Source organism: Calypte anna, chromosome 11 (assembly GCF_003957555.1).
Source record: "Calypte anna isolate BGI_N300 chromosome 11, bCalAnn1_v1.p, whole genome shotgun sequence".
In the NCBI taxonomy this organism is placed as follows: domain Eukaryota; kingdom Metazoa; phylum Chordata; class Aves; order Apodiformes; family Trochilidae; genus Calypte; species Calypte anna.
The window spans coordinates 1,463,699-1,485,725 of NC_044257.1; the positions used below are offsets into that span (position 1 = coordinate 1,463,699).

The following is a 22,027-nucleotide window of genomic DNA, read 5'->3' on the forward strand; positions in this document are numbered from 1 at the left end:
GGCAGGAAGCTGAATCAGGTTGAGGTTTGATATCAGAGAAAGGTTTTTCACCCAGAGGCAGCAGAGCAATGGGAGGAGCTCCCCGGGGAAGCAGTCAGAGGACTTCAGGAAGCATTGGGATGATCCTGGAGGTGCAGGGACAGGGATAACCATGGGATTTGGCTGGGGAAAGAACTCCCTGCCAGCTGGTTTTGGGTTCCAGCAGGCAGGCACTGGATGCAGCAGAGCCCTCAAGGTGGCTCAGGGGACAGCAGACATCACCTGCTGCCAGATAAATCAATATAAAACATTGTAATAATCATCAGGTTTCCTGGAATTGCAGGATTTACCCAGTTTCCTGGAAATATTTACATCCTCTTGAGGGGTGTCCTTGGCAGTTTTCTGGGATTTCCTCCTCTGATCTCCTTCTGCTAATCCCTTCCCCAGCAGATCCATCCTGCTGGGGGGCAAATCCTGGACACAGCTCCGGTGAGCCCAGCTCCACAGCACATTTTTTGGGTCAGAACCAAGTCCCCCAGGGGTAAAAGCAGGGCTGGGCCCCTCTTGTCTCCATCTCCAGGCTGCTGGCTCTGTGGCGAAGTCGTTTATCCAAGAGGACAAAGCTTGATTTCAATACACAATAACCGAGTAGATTAAATATATATTTAAATACATTTAAACACGTTAATTTATATTTAATCATTTAAATAACGTTTAAAAAAATAATCGATAAATTGATTTATATTTAAATGCGTTTATTTTTAAATATATTTAAATATTTTTTAATATATGAAGATAATATTAAGCCTATTAAATAACCTCGCAGATCCAACTTCTCACAGAATGTTTTGCAGCCACCACTGCCCGACCTGCAGAAGCATTCGGGTGACCTCTCGGGCACACGGTGTCACCCTGGGGGTGCCACACACCGGGACGGGAGTTGGGCCCGATCCCCCTCATGGGGGAGGTTCTGTGATTTCCGTGATTTCCGTGATTGATTTCCCGACGCCGCATCCAGGCCTCCGGCCGAGGAGGAGGCTTCGAAAATTAAAAAAAAACAACCCAAAAAAGCGCGATCTGGGCTGAGGGTGACGGAGAGGGTCCCGGGAAGGCCGCAGCTCCATGGCCGCAGCTCCGTGGTCGCCGCCATTTCGTGTCCCCCCCCCTCCCAGCACCACTTCCGGGAAGAAGGGGGGCGTGGCCAGGCGGGGTCACGTGAGGCTCCCCTCCCTCCCGCCCGCCGTTCCCGGTGTCTCCCGGCGGCCGCCATGTCGTCTTTCCCGGAGCTCTATTTTAACGTGGATAACGGCTACCTGGAGGGCTTGGTGCGGGGTTTTAAAGCCGGGGTGCTGCGGCAAGGGGATTACGTCAACCTGGTGCAGTGCGAGAGCCTGGAGGGTGAGCGGTGGAGAGGGGAAGTGAGGCGGGAGGGACCGGGATACCCCCCCCCCCCCCCCCCCCCCCTGTCAGCGCTGTGCTGAGGGGAGAGGCTGCCTGGGGTGAGGGGGGAGGTGAGGGGCTTGGGAGCAGGGAGCACACAGAGCTCAGAGCAGCGTTTTAAGGCCTTTTCCTCAGCCTTCTCCCTCCTCAGCTCAGCTGCCTCAGTTTCCCCCTCAGCCCGGCCCGGGGGCTGAGGCGGTGGCTCAGCTCCTGGGGTTTTCCTCAGGCGGCTCCAGGATAACCCTGGCTCTCCCCGTGTGCTGGGAGCCGGGAGGGGCTGCTCGGGCTCTGCTGCCAAACCTCGTGTTCTGCTTTTTCCTTTCCCAAATGGCAGCAGAGCAGGAAAACCTTCCCAAGGCCAGAGGTTATTGGGGTTCATCTCATGGAATCCCTGGTACCCGGGGTCAGGTTTTGTGGAGGTTCTACCTAGAAAAGTACCTGCTGGTGCTGAGAGATTGCTGGGGAAGAAGTCCAGGAGGTTCCCTGGTGAATTACCCTTTGTAATCTTGAGTTCTATTTTAAGACTGATTCCACCTCCCAGCCCTTGGCTGCTTTCTAGATGAGTGTGTCCACACCTGGGGAGCTGTGAGGGTTTCTCTCTGTGATACACTCCTCACCTGGGAGCAGCTCATCACCTTAATCACTCAGTGCTGACCTCTTCCTCTGGATCAGGGACCTGCTTAGTAGTTTTCACTCATTAATGCCCAAAACCTGGGTCACAAAGAAGATCAAAATCAGGTCTCTGCTGAAATGGGCTAGAAATGTGTGTTTCTAAAGATGCTGTTGGTTTTGGTCAATGGGACTGTAGTTATTGGATTATTGTTTCTTCTAAACATGCTGGTTAAGCATCAGCTTTATCCTCATGGTCACTGCTGAGGGATTGAAATGAATATTGGCTGTCTGGAAGGGTCCTTGGCCAGCTGAACCCTGGGTGTGAGTGTCCTGTAGCTGCTCACACGTGATGAGCAGCAGACTTGCAAGTAAGGCACTAAGATGTGCCTTAGTCTCTGCCTTAAAAATACCCAGGATAGTTTTATTCAGGACAGAATTCCCTTTTCAGCCCAGGATTTTTTCAGCTCCCAGCTTGTAGCAGTCTCTGCTGTTCTTGCTATGATGTCCAAAGCCTGAAAGATAGGGGTAGGAGGTTTTCCTGCTTTCTTGCTAATGGGAAGTTTCAGCCTGCCCTAAACTATCACTTTATAACCTTCCCTCTGGGTAACTTCCCCTTTGGAGCCTTTCTGCATTTACAGCCTCTTTCTTTTCTCCCCTCTTTGCCCTCTGAACCCAATTGTGTCGACTTTGTTCTCCCTTGGAGTGATGTCCTCTGCATTTGAAAGGAGTTAGGTGGGAGTTGCTGTGTGTTTGCCTTGCTGCCACCCCTCTCCTGTCCCTGACAGCTCTCTGGTGGCAGCAGCTGCCTCATCCAGAGCCTGAGGGGTGTTGTGGATCCACTGCCAGCCCTGTTCCCCCTCCCCTGGGCTCTCCATGCCCCTGTGGAGTCCTTCAGAGCAGCATTGCTGGTGGTCACTTCCCCAGCTTTGTGCTCAGACCATTTCTTTCCTCTCTCCCTTTAGTTCTGATGTTCCCATTTCAGTTTCTGGTCAGGAACTGGTTCAGTTCCTCTGTTTTTTCTCCCCCAAGCACTGAGGAACAAAAGGCTCCCACATCCTTCTCTCCAGCTTTGTTATTTCTGCCACCTCTTGTCTGGATCTGGCTCTGCACTCAGAGTGTCAGGGGTTGGAAGGGACCTCTGAGCATTGGGTCCAACCCTCCCCCTCTAGAGCAGGACCAAAATTTGGGCATCTCACTCAGAAATGCATCCAGACAGGACTTGAAAGTCTTCAGCTTCTCTGGGGGGCTCTGTAACCCTCCCAGGAAAGAACTGGATTTCCTGGAGGGAAATACTGAAGAAACCCTGAAGGACCAAGGGCCCTGGGAATCCAGGATGCTCACTGGAGGAATGTTCAGCTTCCAGGGCTGAGCTGCTGCTCCCTCTGGTGTGCTTGGAGTGGTGTGGAAGCACCAAGGGATTGAATTCTCTGCTTCAGGAGTTGGGTTGAGAGCTTGGTACTGCTGGAAGGAAGAGATCCTGCTTTTCTGTGGGATCCTCTCTCATCTCTGCAGGCCTGGCTTCTGGGTGAGTCCCAAAGAGAGAGCCAGACAAGCTCCCGAGCTGGCTTTAGGCAGGAAAACACGACCAGGAGTGAGGGGAGGGGGTAACGGTTGTTTTAGCTGAAGCTTTCTCTTGAAAGCCTTTAATATCTTCAATCCCTTCTTTCAGCCCTCGTGTGCTGTGCCCCTCGCTGGGTATCCTGCGAGCCTCTCCCAGCTCATTCCTGTTTCTGACACAAGGTGTCAGTGAAGGACCTGGAGCTGATCTCTGTTTCCGGATCTGCTCTTCAGAGGTCGGTCCTGGATAACCCAAGTTGTGTCTCCCAGGTTCCCGCTCTCAAAAGGACCCTGAGAAGCCACCTGCAGCTCAGCAAAGCCTGCTGGGGCTCTGCTGGAGCCTCTGGAGAATAAAAGGATGCACTTGGGACATTGGTGCCACTCTGAGGGAGTTCAGGCTGGGATGGGAATGCAGGGTATGGGCAGGATTTATTGCTGGTCTGCAAAAAGTCTGTGGCACCTGGGAAGGGCACAAAACCACCCTGGAGGGGGTCTGCCTTCCCCTTCTCCAGCTGTGGCACAGCTGGATGCCCCCAAGCCAAGCTCAAACAGAGCTGCAGGCTCTTGGCTCAACAAGTGGGTGTTGGGGAGCATGTCCTCTGCTCCAGGATTCTGCTGCTTTTTTTTTTTTTTCCTCTCCCAGCTGCCTTTGCTTTGCAGTTTATGTGCTGAGTGTTTTCTGTCTCTCTTTTTGCTGAGAGAAGAGTGAGAGGGGCAGTGCTACCATTCCCTCTTCCACTTTATTACCATTATCCTAGAGTTTGAGGCCCAAAAGGCTGCAGCTGGGCTTTTCTTTTAGCTCAACTACATGGGCAGTGTGTCCTCCCTGGTTTAGAGAAGCTGCATTGCTGCTGGAGCTACCTCTGAGAGTGCTTTTGGCACCTTGGTGGAGCTCATGATGGGTGGGGACCAGGACAGATCTGCTCCTTGCAGTACAGCCAAGCAAGGAGAACCCACCTGATGGTTCTGAAGTGTGACTGTGCTGGGGTCCATCTTGAATTCTGAGAATGGTTCAGTCCAAGCCCCAAACTCAGTGTGGGACAGGGACCTTTTGAAAGCGTGGTGCTGCTGCTGTCTCCTGACACCAAAAGCCCTTTCTTTGGGAATGCTGATCCTGTCCCCAGGAGCTTTCATCTCTCAGGTGAGCAGAGCAAATGGGAGCAGTGGGATCTGGGCAGAGCACAGAGCATTTCTGTCCTGTGAATGCTGGGCAGGAGCAGAGCAGCAGCCCAAAGATGTTCTGGTGATCTGGGTGCTTTGTCCTGTGGGCTCTGGGTGTACCCACTGGCTGTGGTTAATCAGCTGTTAATCAACTGTCCTCTTACAACAAGCTCAAGGAAAACATTATTTATTGGAAAACATTCTTTATTGGAAGAAAGATGGCACTTCCACAGCCTGCTTAATCATGGTGGCAAACAAACCCTGTGGTCTCTGGCTTCCTGCAGGGTTCAGCAGAGGCTCTGTGCTGTTTGTTCTGGCCTCTTTGACTGGGCAGAGACCTCCTTCATAGCTTCTCCCAGCTGAACTCCAGGCAGCAGCTGAGCTCAGCTTCTCAGCACTGGTGCAAGTTCAGCTCTTGTTTGGGTCCTGCCCCTCCTGGGAAGATGGAGGTGCCTGGGTTTCCTGGCAAACAGCACTGCTTGGCAGCCTGGCCCTGCTTTTTGTTTTCTTGTTTTTCCTCTGCTGCTTTCTGCCCTGCTTTCTGCTTCTCTGAAGGGTTTGCCTCTCCCTGAAGCCCCAGCCCCAGGGCTGCTGTCCTGGTGGTGCCTCTGGGGTCACTGCTCTGGCTTGCCTTTGGAGGAGGGCAGAGGTAAGGGGTGAGCTCACTGGAGGTGCAGGCAGACTGAGAGGGGTTGAGTGGCTCCTGAGGACACAAAACCTGGCCCCACAAATGCTGGGTTTGGAGCCCTGAGAGGGGTGAGTTCATCCTCAAGAAAAGCTGGGCTGGAAACTTAAGCTGCTGCTTGGTGCTGGGGATGTTTCAGAGGTGAAGAGAGACACTTCCAGGGGGGAAGGAGAAGATATGTCTGTGTTCAGCTGTGGCCCAGAGGGATGTCCTGCCTGAGAGCAGAGGAAAGGTGGCACATCACTGCAAAGGTCTGAAAAGTCTGCAGGGAAGGAAGGGTCTCTGGGTGCTTCTCCAGTGAGATTTCAGAGAAGCAGCTTCAGGAGTGTCAAGTTTCCCAAAGAGACAAAGAGGCAGCAGGAAGGTGAATGGTGATGGCTGCTCTCTCCTTTCAGGACACCATGGGCAATGCAGATGATCTGCAGGCTGCTGTGTAATCCCTCAGTGACTTTACTGCTGGGGAGGTGGCAGATGATGGTTTAATTTCATCTCTGCAGTGGTGGCCCCTGGCACTTTGGAGAGAGATGTCAAGGTTAGGGCAGGTAATTGTTTGGACACCTCAGTTCAGCTGGCAAGTTGTGAAGGTTAATTCTGTGTCTGTGCATGAGGAGACAAATCCCCCCTTGCCTGGCAGTGCTTGAGCCTTGAACTTGACTTGAGAGCTGTGCAGTTACAGGAGGGGGGGTGGAAGTGTGAGCTGGCAGGGCCATGGGTCACTCTGAGCAGTGCTGACAGATGTCTGAAAGGCTGAGAAATGGTTCTGTTCCTTGGTGTGACAGAGCAGGAGGGGACAGCAGCATCACTGAGAACCTGAAGTCTCCCCAGGAGCACCTTGTGCCCATTGCCCCTCATCCTGTCCATGGGACTCCTTGTAAACAGGGAGTCTGCATCTGCTTTGGAGCTGCCCTTTAGGTACTGGAACATCATAACAAGGTCTCCCCTGAGCCTTCCCTTCTCCAGGCTGAACAGACCCAGTTTTCTCAGCCTCTCCTTTTATGTTGCTCATGGGGAGATTCTGACTGAACACAAAAGGGAAATTTTTCCCCCTGAGGACAGTCAGACACTGGAATGGTCTCCCAGGGGAAGGGGTGGATTCCCCCACTTGAGAAAGTTGGAAGTCTCAGCTCCATGGGGTGCTGGGACATCTCAGATAAACAATAATATCAGAAGGGTTGGACCAGATGATCCTTGAGGTCCCTTCCAACCTGACATTCTGTGATCCTCTAAAGTCCCTCAAGGAAATGGCACCTGAAATGTCAAGGTGTTGGCTCAGGGATGTGTTGGAAGCAGCTTCAGTTGTGTTTGTGCCTTTGTCTGTGTGCTGCAGGGAAACCAGAGGGCCTGATCCCAGAGCTGGAAGGAAGTGGCTGGAAGTTCATGTCATGGTGATCTCAAGCTCTGTGGTACTCGACTGCTCAGCAGAAAAAGGCTGTGGTGCTGACAGGCTGTTGTGTTCTTGCACCAGGCAACTCTCCAGGAACTGTGACCTGGCCATAATTCACCAGCTTTTGTGGGGGAGGAGAGAGAACTAAAGCTTTGTGGTAACTCAACCTCTCCCTTGCCAAATGCTGGATCAGTCTGTTTCTTAAAATGTGTGAACTGCTTGGAAAACTGCTGAAAAAAAAGCAAAGGAACCTCTGCAGAGTTGTGGCTGGGGAGAAGCTGTGTGCTGGGTTGGTCAGCAGCATCAGAGGGGCAGGGCTGACTCCTCTGCAGCTGGGCAAGCAGCACAGGAGAGGGATTTGTACCAACACACAACATGGGAGAGCTGTGGCAGCCACCCCTGCCAGGCTCCTGCTCCTGCTGCCAGAGCCCAGCTCAGCATCAGCTTGTGTCAGGAAATAGGAACTGGAAGTTTGGAGAGCTGAAGGCTTGCTCAGCAGCAGATCCAGTGTGCTACTGGGACAGCTCTGCTGGCAAGGGATTTGTGAAACCACGGGATGAGTGTGTGCTGAACTGAGAAGCCTGACATGGGAACAGTTGTACTAAAAACTCCCAAACCCCTTTGGCTGAGGGTTGGTGACTGACCCGGTGGCTGGAGAAGTCCAGGCTGTGTAAGGGCTGTGGGATGCATTGAGTCAGGCTTTATAAATCTGGTCCAATTTTTGGAAAATATGTTCTGTTCTGTCTGCTAAGAGATGGAGAAGAGCTTTGTTCCTGCAGTTTGTGGCTGGCTTTGCCTGTCAAAGCGAATTCCAAGTGTTACATAAACACTGTCCTTACTCTGGTTGCAACATCAGCTGTGGAGCTGGGGGTGGGATGGGAGCAACCCTCTCCCTGAGCAGGACAAAATCCTCTGGTGAAGCAGCTCCTGGGACCTTGCTCCAGGCTGGTGAGGGAGAGGCTGCAAGGCATAGCATGGACCTGGTGTGGCTGTAGCCCTGACCCCTTGGAACTCAGTGGTACAGCAAACTCTGCTTTTCCTGTCAAAAGTAAGAGCAGAGTTGGAGGTCGTGGTGACCCTAAAGGGAAGTGATGGTTTTGCTGAAGCAGAGCTGGAGCTGAGGAAATAAGCTCTAAAGCTTTGGAAGCTTCCCTGCTGAAGCCAAGAGCTGGTAGGATATGCAGTAGCTGCTTCCTCTCCAAGGTCCTGTAAAGCTGCAAAACATCACATGCCTTTTGGGGCAGGCTTAGTTTTCATTAGAGCTCTGCAACAATTACAGAGGGCTGAAAGGAGGAGGTATCTGAATGCAGCTTCTGCTTACCAGGACCCGTTCTCTCATAGCTGTTGAGCAACTGCTGAATTTTATTCCATGCTTTTGTCCAGCCTCTGTTAAAAGCAAGCTAGCAAAGCCCTGATCAGACATTAGAACTTGATTTGCACTCAAACCCTAAAGCTCATAATCCAGGAGCTTTCAGAAGAGGGACTGTAAGTTGTGGAGGGGTAAATCTGGTAGATATCCCCTCTGTTACTATCTTAGCTTTCAAAAAAATCAAGTAATTGCAAAACATGGGTGAGAACTTTGCATGCAGGGTGCTGCCTGTGGGCTGGGCAGTCTGCAGGGTGTAGGGAACAGCTCCTGGCAGTAACAACCTCTGCAGGGTGTAGGACAGAGTTCCTGTCAGTAACAAACCTCTGCAGGGTGTAGGGGACAGTTCCTGTCAGTAACAACCTCTTCAGGGTACAGGGGACAGTTCCTGTCAGTAACAACCTCTGCAGGGTGTAGGACAGAGTTCCTGTCAGTAACAAACCTCTGCAGGGTGTAGGAAACAGTTCTTGTCAGGAGCAAACCTCTGCAGGGTGTAGGACAGAGCTCCTGTCAGGAGCAAACCTCTGCAGGGTGTAGGGGACAGTTCCTGTCGGGAACAAACCTCTGTAGGGTGTAGGGGACAGTTCCTGTCAGTAACAAACCTCTGCAGGGTGTAGGGGACAGTTCCTGTCAGGAACAAACCTCTGCAGGGTGTAGGACAGAGTTCCTGTCAGTAACAACCTCTGCAGGGTGTAGGGGACAGTTCCTGTCACTAACAACCTCTGCAGGGTGTAGGGAACAGTTCCTGTCAGGAACAAACCTCTGCAGGGTGTAGGGGACAGTTCCTGTCAGTAACAACCTCTGCAGGGTGTAGGGAACAGTTCCTGTCAGGAACAAACCTCTGCAGGCTGTGCTGAGGTGAAGGGCACTCTGAGTTTTGGCATGTTTGATTTTTCTGGCCAGGTTCATGTTGAAAACTCCACTGCCTTAGGTTCTGCAGACTGTGTTTTCCCACCTCAGAACTGTGAGCCCAGATGCAGCACTGGGGAGCAAAGGTCTGGGCTGAGCTTTTGCTTTCTTTCAGCTGTTTTGTGTTGCTGGGCAGGCAGCAGGATCCCTTCCCAAAAGTGAGAGGAGCACCAAACCCCCTCATGAAGCACTGAGAAACCCAGCAGCAGCTGAGTGTTGGTAAAGTCCTGGCCTCCTTTTTTCCTTTCTACAACCACCATCTGTGTCCTGTGAGACTTACCAGTGGTAACATCTTCCTAGCTAAAAAATCATCTTTGTTAGACCCTGCTGGAAATACTCAGAAGAGTTAAAGTTGGCTCAGAAGCTGTTTGACCCTCAGGCTGGGGACAGTGGTCACCCAGGAAAGGTACAAGTTCACCTTGGAGAATGTTCTCCAGCATGTTAGCTGGGTGCAGCATCAGGAACTCAACCTCCTGAAGCTAACCTGAGTCTAAGAAAAAAAGCTAAACCTCTTAAAAAGGTAAAACCTCTTAAGAAAAAAAAAAAAAAAAAAAGTTTAAAGCTAACCTCTGCCCTGGGTGCTCCTGCCATGATACTGAAGCCTTGTATGGTTCAGTGCTGAGCTTCAGAGAAGGCAGGGAGAAATGTCTTTTTTTTGTTGTTTTTTCTGGACACTGAGCTCACATCTGGTTTGACTAAACTCCTCCAGCTATTCTCCTTTCCCTGTAAAGGTCTTGGATCCTTAGGAGGGTGCTTGCCTAACTGGCCCTCTGAGGTGAAGCTGAAGGGAGGTGAACACTGTGTACCAGTGCAGCTTGTGGAGCTTGGAGAAGCAGAATTCTGACGTTCCTCACAGTTTTAGATTCAGTTTTTCCACAGAGACACTGAAATGCTCTTGGCTCTAACAGAGCTTTTATCTTCACAGAGCTCAGCATGTTGTGGTTGCTTGTTGGCCAGGACAGCAGCTTGGTTGGGCACCTGACCTGCAGTGAGGGTAACAGCAGAAACAAAGGTTTCCTCTGCTTGAAACTGGAGGAGGGGAAAGCTTCTGAACATGTTCCTCTCTTCTGGGCAGGGTTTGCCTACCATGTGAGACAGATTTAAGTGGTTTTCCTCTTCCCCAGCCACTCTCTCATGCCTGACTTCTCTTGACCAGTGCTGATGGGATGATTCCCAATACCTTCTGATCCCTATCTGCTCTTCCTTCTAATTCCTCTCTGCTTTAAAATGTCAAGGTTGATGTTTATGGCTTTTTGAAAGCTTTTCAGATGCTTCCACATCCCCAGTATTTGAGGAAACTTGTTTGTGGCTGTAGATAGATTCTTGGTCATGGCTGTTTCAGGGAAGCTTGTACCAACACCCTCTTGGCTAGATGAAGTGCTTAAGTTTCTTTTGTTTTCCAGATTTCTAGCAAATATTTATAGAAATTCAGTAACTTTCCACCTTGACCAGGCATGGTGGCCATGGTGGTCAGCTGCACAGCCAGTGTCACAGTTTTCTCCTTAAGATGGGGCAGGGTTGGTAAGGTGAAACACAGGTGTCTTCCTGCATTTGGATAGCCCGTGATAAAACCAAACACAAAGATCTGGCTCAACACATGGGCTTTGGCTGTGATCTTGCAGAGAAGAGAATGCCTGGGGAAGTGCTGAGCAAAAGCTCTCTTAGGTATGCTCAAAAAAAACAAAACCAAAACAAACCAACTGTCAGGGTTTAGCTCTGGCCCGGCAATTAAACCGAGTGCCAGACACTCTATTAATCTCTCTCTCCTCCCTGATATAGAAAGGAGAGAGAATAAGGGAGAGAGACTGATGGGTTGGAAACTAAACTGCACAGCTTTAATGAAACAGGAATGATAAATAGGAAAAATTACTAAATCTATACAAATATACAGGGAAATTGATCCCAGGTTCCTCCCCCCTCTCCCCCAATAACTCTCCCATCCCCACTGAGGCTGCAGGGCAGCCCTGGGAAAGTCCAGGCTGGAATCCTGGGCTCAGCAGGAGTTGGGAGCTGGAGGCAGGAACACACAGATCCAGGCTGGAATGGATCAGGAGCACAGGCAGAGGAACAGACAGAATCCTCCCAGGATGCTGAAGCAAAGAGGGAGAGGGGAAGAAGGGGAAGCAGGAAGGGGTTTGACCCTCCTGATGCCTCCAATTTCTCCTGAGTCTGAGGTGTATGGGATGGAATCCTCTGTTTGGTCAGTTCTGGCATCTCTCTTGTCTGTTCCTCCCCAAAGGAGGCTGCAGGTGGGACCTCTTTATTCCTTCTGGAGGGCAAACTGTTCCTCAGAGCTGAGCAGTGTCCCTGGCTCTGCACACCAGGCTCTGGCTGTAACTATAACCATGGAGTTATCAGTCCCAGGAGCAGCCACTGCCTGAGAAACTTGCTGTGAATTTCAGCAAGTGCAGCTGCTGACAAGAGACTGAGCTGAAAGCAAAAGGACAAGACAGAAAATCCCCTTTCTCCTGACCCAGACCAGGACACCAACCAATTAAACCAAAACAAACAAAAAAATTGAAACAAAAAAGCAAAGCCCCAAACAAACCCAGTGTGAACCCTGCAGAGGGAGAATTATTCTCTCTTTTTCAGACTTAAAACTGCACCTGCAGAGCACAGACTATGGGAACTTCCTGGCCAATGAAGCCTCCCCTCTGACTGTCTCAGTGATAGATGACAAACTGAAGGAGAAGATGGTGGTGGAATTCCGTCACATGAGGAACCATGCCTATGAGCCCCTTGCAAGCTTCCTGGACTTCATCACGTGAGTACCAGCTGCTTGTGAGCAGCATTTGAACCACTGGGTGTTCTTCCAGACTTTAGGGCTCTCAAGCTGCCTGTCCTCACTCTGCCCTCTAGCTGCTGTGTTTCCTGCAGCTCTCTGAATGAAACCCAAGGTCTCAAACCAGCTCTGGTGTTCATGGGGTCTGTTCCCAGGGTGTGTGTGCTGCACTGGCACCACTACAGAGCTGCCTTCAGTGGCAGAGTTGGTTCTGTCCCTCTCAGAGCCATCATTTCCCCTCGTGTCAAATGTTTTAGGACTTAAAAAATGTGATCCTGCTGCAAAACACAGGCACACTCTGCATGTGCCTGACTTCACGTGTCTGAGGTCTGACCCCCTGAGGTCCCTGAGCCTTCCTCAGGGCTGCTGTGTTCCTGCCATGACACCCTAAGGGGTTACAGGCTTTGATAGGTGAGCTCAGAGCAACCTTCCAATATCTGGAGGGGCTACAAGAAAGCTGGGGGAGGGCTTTGGACACAGGGGGGGGTGGGGAGAGGACAAGGGAAATGGGTTAAAACTTGGAGAGGGGAGATTGAGGTTGGACATGGGAAAGGAATTCTTTAATCTGAGGGTGGTGAGACACTGGAACAGGTTTTCCAAGGAAGCTGTGGCTGCCCCATCCCTCCCTGGCAGTGTCCAAGTCCAGGTTGGATGGGGCTTGGAGCAACCTGGGCTGGTGGGAGGTATCCCTGCCCATGCAGGGGGTTGGAATGGGATGAGCTTTAAAGTTCCTTCCAACCCAAACCATTCCATGACTGTGATGCCCTCACAAACTGGTTCAGAAAGGTGAAATGGCTAAAAATTGAACAAGTTTTCCTTTAGGGGTTAATCTCTGACAGATTTCTCTTTCTCTGCCCCTTCTGTGGGATTCAGGGAAATCCAGCACTAAGGGAAGGGAGGGCCCAGAATATGCAGCAGGGAAAACCAGGGCTGCAGTGACCTCAGTGCCTCTGTAGGAGTGTGAAAAGACAAGGGCTGTGTGTGCTCACACAGGAGGTTCAGCTGATGTGAAGGGCTTGAAATAGCAGAGTTTTCTCACAGGTATCTTGTAGGTTTTGCTCTGCTCCCCTGTGTGCTGCTCTTGTTTTAATGGGGAATAAAATGAAATTGCTCTTATTGGTGTGATAGCAGTTGTGCTAATTTGCATTTAAAGCATGGAAATAAAACTGCCTTTTTTTCTTTTCCTTACTCTGCATTCCAGTAAGCTCTCAGTTGGCTTCCAAACTGCCCAGCCAGTGGCCTTCTCTAACCTGTAAGGAGAAATCTCCTGGACAAAAGTGAATTCCTGGCTCCTTGGCTTTACCTTGCACCCCTGAGAATAAAGTTGTGCTCTGTTCTGGAGCTGGACAGCTGATCCCTCAGTATTTTTTTCTGTTTGAGGCAGTGAGCTTGGGCTCCTCACAGGTCTTTGGGCAAGTGGTGTTTGATCTTGCTGCTCTGGCACTTGTCTGGGTGTTCTCTTGCTTGCCACCTAGAGGTTTTGTCTTTCAGTGGTGCAGGCTGATCTGGAAAGGCCTTTGTGGTCCATTGCAAGGTTTTTAAATTTATTGACCTGTTTGTGGCATCTCCTGCAGGTGCAAATATTGATTAAAGAGCTGATTCTGCCCCATTCCTTCCTCTTCTGCCCTTTCTGTGTCTGGACAGTACTGCTGCTTCCTTTTTTTTCTAACCCAGTGGTTCATAGCTGTCATTTTCTGGGTCACTCTGCTGAAGCTGCCTGTTTTTTAAGCCTTTCCTAGATTCTTAGATTTTAAGAAAAAGCATTTTCTCATGTATCTGCCACTCAGATGTGGGGAGTTTTCATCTCTGCCTCCAGATATGGAGCAAGACATCACTAGGCCCAGTGTATGTGTGTTACTAGTGTGTTACTAGTGTGTTACTAGTGTGTTACTAGTGCAGCAGTGTTTGCAAAGGATGGAGCAGTTCCTAGCTCATCATTTTAGTTGTATGGAGCAACCTCTTCCATTCCCTCAAACTGAACTTTCAAAACATCTCTTTTTCCCATCTTTAACTTGCTGCCAAGCTGTCAGCACTGTTTGAGCCTGGCACTAGTGGGAAACTTTCCTCCCCTGATGCTTTTCCTTTGCTGCTCTATGTCTGGTATCTGTGGAAGGATCCTGGGAGTTGCTCATGGTTTCCTCTCAGCTCCTGTCATGGCTTTTTAAAGGCAAAAGTCTGGGCAAGACACTGAGTATCTTGCAGGCTGTTCCCAAACAGTTAATTTTGAAGGTGTGGAAAAGAGGAACTGAAAGGAGTCAGGCCATGCCTGCCCTGTGTGACTTGGTGGGAAGGCTGGGAATGGCTGTGGAAATTCCATTTTCCTGGCCCATCAGTCCTGCTGACCTTTCTGCAGTGCCTACAGCCAGTACAAGTTATATGGAAAGTTTTAAACACCTCATGTCATCTGATAGGATGGTTCTCATAGCTCTGTGAGTGACAACTTGAAAACTGATGTTTTGTCCACAACTAAATTTAACTTTGACCTTGTTCTGCTTCTCTCTCTGATTTTGATGAGATCCCTGCAGCAAAACACAATTCTGTGCAGGTACCTGGGGCACTTGCTTGCTGTGTAATCTCATCTTAAATATATTGGTCCCCATTCAGCACAGGATGTTTCTTCCTTCATTTGTCTTCACTCTCAGATCTTCTTTTGCTTTTCCCCCACAAGATTTGCTCAAATGCTCCTGTCTGCAGTGCTGCCTAGAGGAAAACTGGAGATGAAGCAGGAGTAAAGCTGTTTTCTTACATGAAGCATCTCCCCTCTCTTGTGGAGCCTTTTGTGCAAGGACTCTGAGTGTTTAATTCTGTCCTGGTGTGGTTCTGGGATCTCCTCTGTGTCTGCAGTCGTCCCCCTGACAAGGTATTGAAAAAATGGAGGTGGTGTTCTCAGCTTCAGCTGGGCTAGGGTGGGACCTGGTATGAGAAGCTCTAACAACTTGTAATGATACTACAGATAACTTAAAAAAAGAAGAATGAGGACAGTGCAACCCAAAGCTCTGGCAGAGAGTGCTGGTTTTGTACAGTGGGTCTTAAAATCTTCTTTTGAGAAACCTAATATATTTGGTGACTGGGCTAGATGAAAAGAGGACAGACTAGATGGGACTTCTTGGGCTATATTTGGTTCCCTGAAAGAGTTCCATGGCTTGTAGAAGGTTTTGGTTTGGGGCAGGGAGCCAGAATTTCAGGCTTTATTGTCCTGCTGGCAGTGTGAAGCTTTCCACACCACCTCCCAGTGAAGAAGAAGAGGTCTGGTGGGAGGCAGCAGCACAGGTTTGTGCCATCAGGCTCCATCTAACCCAGAGAAGAGCTGGGAGGTGTTTGGCCAGAGGGTGTTGGCTCTGTCTGTGCACTCAGCATCATCCCACCTGCCTTGGGTGACACTGGGACTGTGCTGCTTCATCTTCCACTCTGGCTGGGTACACAGAGAGGTGTGATGAGGTGATTTATCTTTGCCTTTTGAACACGAGTTTCCTTTCTTTTAGGGGAGATAATGAAATCTAAGCAGGAAATGAGTGCTCCTGGGAGACAGCTCCAGGCAAGCGAGGCACCAGGTGGTCAGAAGAAGAAATTGTCCTGAGCTGAATGTGCCTGTGTGCTAAACTTCCCAGGTTGAATTGAAATGGAAAATGGTAGAAAGATATGGAAAGTTTTAGTGGGGGTGTCATCTGCAGGAGGAGAGCTTTGTGTCACTGGGACTCTCTTGAGAGAGAGAGAGAGGCATTGGGGTTGTAAACAGAGGTTTTAAAAATGGAGGTGTGTGTGGCTTAAAATGTTTTGTCACATGTCCTGTTCAGCTCTGAAACTCACTGCTGCTGGGGGCCTTTGTATGTACTTGCATTTTTGACTACCTTAGAAAGGACTGATTAAACTCCCAGGAGACTCCATCATGGGCTGGGAAACACTTGAGTGCCATCTCACTGAGAGTGGCCAGGCTGGAGAAGGAGCAAGTGTTCAGCTGGAAGGCAGGAGGGCTCTGCAGAGGGACCTGGACAGACTGGAGAGTTGGGATGATCCCAAGGGGATGAGGTTCAACATTCCAAGTGCCGGGTCCTGCACTTTGGCCACAACAACCCCAAGGGGAGCTCCAGGCTGGGCACAGAGTGGCAGAAAGGGAGCTGGGAGTCTGGATTGCCAGGAAGCTGAAGAGGAGCCAGCAGTGTGCCCAGGTGGCCAAGAAGGCCAATGGCATCCTGGGCTGGCTCAGGAACAGCGTGGCCAGCAGGTCCAGGGAAGGGATTCTGCCCCTGTGCTCAGCCCTGGGGAGGCCACAGCTTGAGTCCTGTGTCCAGTTCTGGGCCCCTCAGAAAGTTCAGGAAGGAGCTTGAGGTGCTGGAGCAGGTCCCGAGAAGAGCAAGGAGGCTGTGAAGGGATCCAGCAGAATTGCTGTGAGGAAGGGCTGAGGGAGCTGGGGGTGTTGAGGCTGGAGAAGAGGAGGCTCAGGGGAGACCTCATCACTCTCTCCAACTCCCTGAAAGGAGGTTGGAGCCAGGGGGGGGTTGGGCTCTTTTCCCAGGCAACTCTCAGCAAGACAAGAGGGCAGGGTCTCAAGTTGTGCCAGGGGAGGTTTAGGTTGGAGATGAGAAAGAATTTCTTTCTGGAGAGGGTGATCAGGCATTGGAATGGGCTGCCCAGGGAAGTAGTGGATTCTCCATGTCTGGAGATCTTTCCAAAGAGCCTGGATGTGGCACTGAGTGCCATGGGCTGGGAACCACGGGGGGAGTGGATCAAGGGTTGGACTTGATGAGCTCTGAGCTCCCTTCCAACCCAGCCCATTCTATGGTTCTATGATTTTAAAAAAGCCAGGCTTTCTCCTTCATGAAAGGTTCTGCTGGGCTTTGGGTGCTGTCACAGTTTAACACTGGCCCGGCAGTTAAACCGAGTGACAGATTTCTTGGTGCCCAACGTGGGGCACAAGCTAATTGGCTCAAGTCCAGTTTAAATTTTGACTAATTTGCCTGATGCTCTCTATTAATCTCTCTCTCCTCCCTGGAGAGAGAATAAGGGAGAGAGACTGATGGGTTGGAAACTAAACTGCACAGCTTTAATGAGACAGTAATGATAAATAGGAAAAATTACTAAATCCATACAAATATACAGGGAAATTGATCCCAGGTTCCTCCCCCCTCTCCCCCAATAACTCTCCCATCCCTACTGAGGCTGCAGGGCAGCCCTGGGAAAGTCCAGGCTGGAATCCTGGGGTCAGCAGGAGTTGGGAGCTGGAGGCAGGAACACACAGATCCAGGCTGGAATGGATCAGGAGCAGAGGCAGAGGAACAGACAGAATCCTCCCAGGATGCTGAAGCAAAGAGGGAGAGGGGAAGAAGGGGAAGCAGGAAGGGGTTTGACCCTCCTGATGCCTCCAATTTCTCCTGAGTCTGAGGTGTATGGGATGGAATCCTCTGTTTGATCAATTTTGATCATTTGTCTTGTCTGTTCCTCCCCAAAGGAGACTGCAGGTGGGACCTCTTTATTCCTTCTGGAGGGCTCAGAGCTGAGCAGTGTCCCTGGCTCTGCACACCAGGCTCTGACTAAGCTAAAAGATAAAAGTACAAGACAGAAAATCAGCTTTATCCTGGCCCAAACCAGGACAGGTGCTTTTGAGTGATTGTGGTGCTCTCCTGAGTCTCTTGGTTTGGGAGGGTGCTCACATTTTGACCCAGAGAAAATCTGGGTTAAGCTCTTAGGAGGAGTTGTCACCTTTGTCATCTCTGATTGCTCCTGAGCCAACCTCCCAAAAAAAAAAAGAAAAGATTTATGCTTTGTGTTTTCTCTTCCCTCTTCTAAGTGACCTGTGAGCTAAGTGAGGACACAACAAGGAGAAGGCAGCGAGGGGCATATGGGGTCTGGAGCAGCCAGGAGGATGTCCTGATGTCCCCTCCTTGGCCAGCTCCAGGGTGAGGCAGTGCTGCCTGGGCTTGCCGGGAGGTGGCACTCCAGCCCCATGGCTGCCTGTCCCCAGGGACACACCTTGTCCCAGGTAAGGCTGCTCACCTCCAGAGATGGTGGGCAGGAGTTGGATTGTCTCCTGAGCTTGGGGGGAGAGGACAAAAAAAAAAAAAAAAAGGAAAAGAAAAGCACACAAAGAAAACTGACCCAGGAAGGCAGCAGTTTTCATTCCTCAGGTCACTTTCTGCCACTGAGTTTGTCCTTGTTGTGCTCCACTCCTGGCACCATGCTGGTTCTTTCCTGGCTCCTCTCCTCTCCAGGAAGTCTTCTGTGGCAACTCTTGTGTTGTTAGTACCAAGATACTGAGGAAAGTGGCTGCTCTCCCCTTTATTTTGTTGTGGTTTTTTTGGTTGTTTCAAGTGGTGATGCAGCTGATGACCTCTGCCACTGCCAGGCATGCTAAGGAAAAACTCAACCTTTGTTGGCTCTGCCATGGTCTCTGAAAGCCACCTGCATCTTGCTGGAAGAGTGATGGTGCTTCCCAGCTGACTGTAGTAAGTTCTGACTGATAGGCACAAGTTGGTTGTTAATACCTGTGCTCCAACACAAACATTGCCCTGTTTGGCTGAGGGAATGTGGGCAATGTTCTGGAGGGCAGCAACAAACAGGTATTAAGTGTACTTGAAACAGCAAAACCCACTTCCTGAATTCAACAGGCACATATTGATTTGTGGGATGGAAGTGGCTTTTAGGTTCTTCTTGGTGTTGTGCTGCCATGCCTTTCTGTGAAGGCTTTGTTCTTTGTGTTAGCCTGACACAGTGCCATGTCCTGGCTCCTTCCTCATGGGGTTCCTGTCTAGAGAGGATTTTTATCCTGGTGGCCTCCCCATCTTAACCTGTTGCAGCCTGAGCTTTGGTATTTTTCCAGGAGAGGAGGAAAAAGGTTTTTGTTTTGTTTTGTTTTGTTGGTTGGTTTTGCTTTTTTAGGGGTGGAGGCATTTTAGGTTGCTTGGGGGTTTTTTTGTTGGTTTGTTTTTTTTTTTTTTTTTTTTTTTTTTTATTTTGGTTTGGTTTTTTGTTGTTGTCACTGTTACCCTTGCTTTCAGCACAGTCCCTTCCCCACTCTTCAAGTCTGCTTTTGCAGCAGGCTGACGTGAGGGCTCTGGCAGCTCTTGAGTCTCTTGAGCCCTTGCAGGAGGCAGAGGAAGCTTTGATCTTGTGCTGGGGATCCCCTGGTGACTGCAGAAACAGAGCCCACTGGAGGAATAAGGTCTGAGGGGGACCTGGCTGCTCTAAACACCTTTTCCAAATCCATGATAATCCAGGATCAAGCCCGTGCTCAGAGGACAGACCCAGGTAGTCTTTTGTCTTCACCAGTCTGCTGGGGCTGAGAGCTGGGTTCTTTCTTGCCCTGCAGATGCAGCTGGGGGCTTGGCTTTCAGTCTGTTTTTGTGGTCAGCAGAGGTGTTTTTGATGAGGCTGCATGTACCTTTTCCCTCACACATGCCTTTTCTGAGCTGACACTTTCCTCTGTTACCTCCTCCCTGACCCAGTCCTGCTCTGCCTCTCCCCTGCACTGGATAGATCTAGTTTCTGCTGCATGGCTTTTGAGTTCAAACTTAATCTTGCAGCAGTGATTTTTCTGGTGCCAAATTGTTTCAATTGCTACTTCAGCTGAAGGGGAATAATCCTCTTCTCTGGAGTAGGAAGTTGCCTGTCTTTGTTCTAAATATACTGGAGTGTGCATCCTGGCATAACTGCAGAGGTTACAGAATATGACTGCATCCTTTTGGAGCCTTTTCTTGCAGAAGGACAAACTCCAAATGCTTTGTATTAGACAGCTTGCAGTTTATTTGGGCAAACACAACACTGAAGGCTTTTTCCTAATGCTGCTGTGGTGAAAACTGCACTACACTCTCCTGGATTAGCTGCTGATCCCTTGGTGACAGGGGGAAGCAGAATGTACCCTGGTGGCTGGGGATCCTGCAATAAAAGGTTTATGAGCCTGTTCTGGCAGAGAGGGTTTTGGCAGAGAAGTTCAGGTTCCTGACAAACAGCTTCCCTGTTTGCAGGGAGTGCAAAGTTGAACTGATAAACCAAGTTCTTGGAGTGCTTATGCAATATTCAAAATCAGAGGGCATGGGACTAATGGTTTGGAAATGATCACAGAGTGGTGTCTTCTGGGTGGTAGCAGCAGAACTGCATCTGTCCTCCTGCCACCTCACAGGGTGCACATCTCAGACCATTTTCCCAGAATCAGTGTCTGGAAAGGGAGTGGGTGGCTGTGGAAATCACCTTCCAAACTGGTGTGACAGTGGGTGTCCTCATCAGAAAGGGACTCTTGGAAAGGTGGATTTCCCTGGGTGTTTTGCTGAGGGAAAGGTGGATTTCCCTGGGTGTTTTGCTGAGGGAAAGGTGGATTTCCCTGGGTGTTTTGCTGAGGGAAAGGTGGATTTCCCTGTGTCTTTTGCTTAGGGGATGCTTTTTTTTTTTTTTTTTTTTTTTTTTTTCCTTCCAAACCTCTGGTGCCTGGAGAACCCTTGATTCATCCAGTGGATTTAAACAGGGAGAGCACGAGCCTGATCCCATTGCTTTTCCTCCCTTGGGAATGACAGCAGCCACCCCAGCCACGAGCAGTGTGCTGCAGCTTGAAGTGAAGACACAGCAGAGTGTGAGCTCCAGCTGTAGCTCTGTGTTTCCCTAAGGCATTTCCATCTTTCATCAAGCTGTGCAGGCCTGAGAAGGTGCTTGAGCATGCAAGGTGTGGGTGAGGAGGTGGGAACACATCACCCCTGACACCATCCCTCTCCAAGTGATGCTGTTTCATCCAGAGGCAGAGTGTGGACTCAGCTTTCTGGGGCTTTGTTTAGAGCTGACTCACAGTGGTGATTCTGCAGCCTCAGGGAGCAGTCCTCCTGCTTCCCTCACGTGCCTTCTCTTTCCCTCTACAGGCTGAACCTTGCTGGAGTCATAAACCAGGGAGTGAAGGGGTGTGTTAGGAGGTCTCAGTGCTCCTCAGATCCATGTCTGTCTGGGGACAGCCTGCGTGCAGTGCTTTCCAGGGGTTGAATGTTGACTGAGCACTTCTGTCCCTGTGCAACCTGCTTTCACTCCTTGGTTGAAGTTCCTCTCAAGGCTTTTTCTGGTGCTTGACCTTGGAGGCCTTAATTTTCCTTTTACCTTTTTCCTTTTACCTGAGGCAGGTTCCAGCCAGAGAAGGTCTGGAGGCCAAGGGCACAGCTTCTGAAGATTTCTTGAGGGCATCTTGGGTCCTGGTTCCCTTTCCCAGATCCATATTCTCTCTGGTAGTTTGAAGTCTTGTAAATACTTACGTGGAGCTTTCCATAAATGCTGCAAAGTCCTGGAGTGTTTGGAGGCCAAGCAAATCTTGGTTTCCTGCATGTCAGGTGATTTTTTTTTTTTTTTTTCTTGTCATGGTGATTTTTATTTTGTCTCCTGCTGGCAGCAGGTCCCTCTGCACAGTCACGTTCTGGGTCTTATCTAAGCCCAGACCACACAATCACTGACAATCAGCCAGGGGTGTTTAGGCCATAAAACTCATTCAGCTTCTTGGCTGCTCCAGGCAGTTCTGGGGGCAGTGGGAGTTTGGACAGTGCAGCCTTTAGTCTGTGATACCCTTGGATTATGGGATTATTTGATGCTTTACATACAAAGAAGGTAAGAAAACAGTGGGTGCAGTTTTGGCTTTTGTAGTTGATCTGTGTGAAAGCAGCATGATTAGAGGTTTCTGGTCAATGTTTAAAAAGTAATGAGTGCTGAAGCCTGCTCAGAGCAGCCCAGTGTGCCAGGACTCAGCCTTGCACACCAGCCCAGGGCTTCTTAGACTCTGAAGTGAATCTTGGAGGCTCCAGGTTTCAACAACCAGAGGCTCTGTGAGGTGTTCAAAACATTCCCTGATGTTTCAAAGGGTTTGTACACATCTAGAACAGGATGTCAGATTCATAAAGCCTCCAAATGAAAAGCACTTTTTCTAGCTTTTTTTTTTTTTTCTTGTTAGCCTTTAGCACAGCTAACACTGTACAACTGCTTATTAGTTACCAGATGATACCACTGGAAAACTGAGGTCAGTATCCCAAGAGATGTAGACTCACTAGAAGATGGTAAAAATCATGTGGAGATGCAGCTAAATATAGATTGATGCTGAGAACATTCCTGGATTCTTGGATTTGAGAGGCTGCCACAGGCTCTGTAGTGCTGTGGGGTTATAACTCTGCTGTGAAATAGTTTTGTTGATCTAAGTTTAGC

The 22,027-nt window shown here is 49.9% G+C and overlaps 1 protein-coding gene across 1 annotated transcript in view; it reads left to right on the forward strand.

Moving 5' to 3' along the window:
* The first annotated feature begins 1,177 nt into the window (after positions 1-1,177).
* ATP6V0D1 (ATPase H+ transporting V0 subunit d1) overlaps positions 1,178-22,027 on the forward strand; it is a 39,236-nt gene continuing 18,386 nt past the window's right edge. Inside the window, exons 1-2 of the mRNA XM_030457577.1 lie at positions 1,178-1,377; positions 11,686-11,857. Of these exons, the coding sequence (XP_030313437.1) occupies positions 1,248-1,377; positions 11,686-11,857 (302 nt within the window). The 5' untranslated portion in view covers positions 1,178-1,247. The remainder of the gene's footprint in view (positions 1,378-11,685; positions 11,858-22,027) is intronic.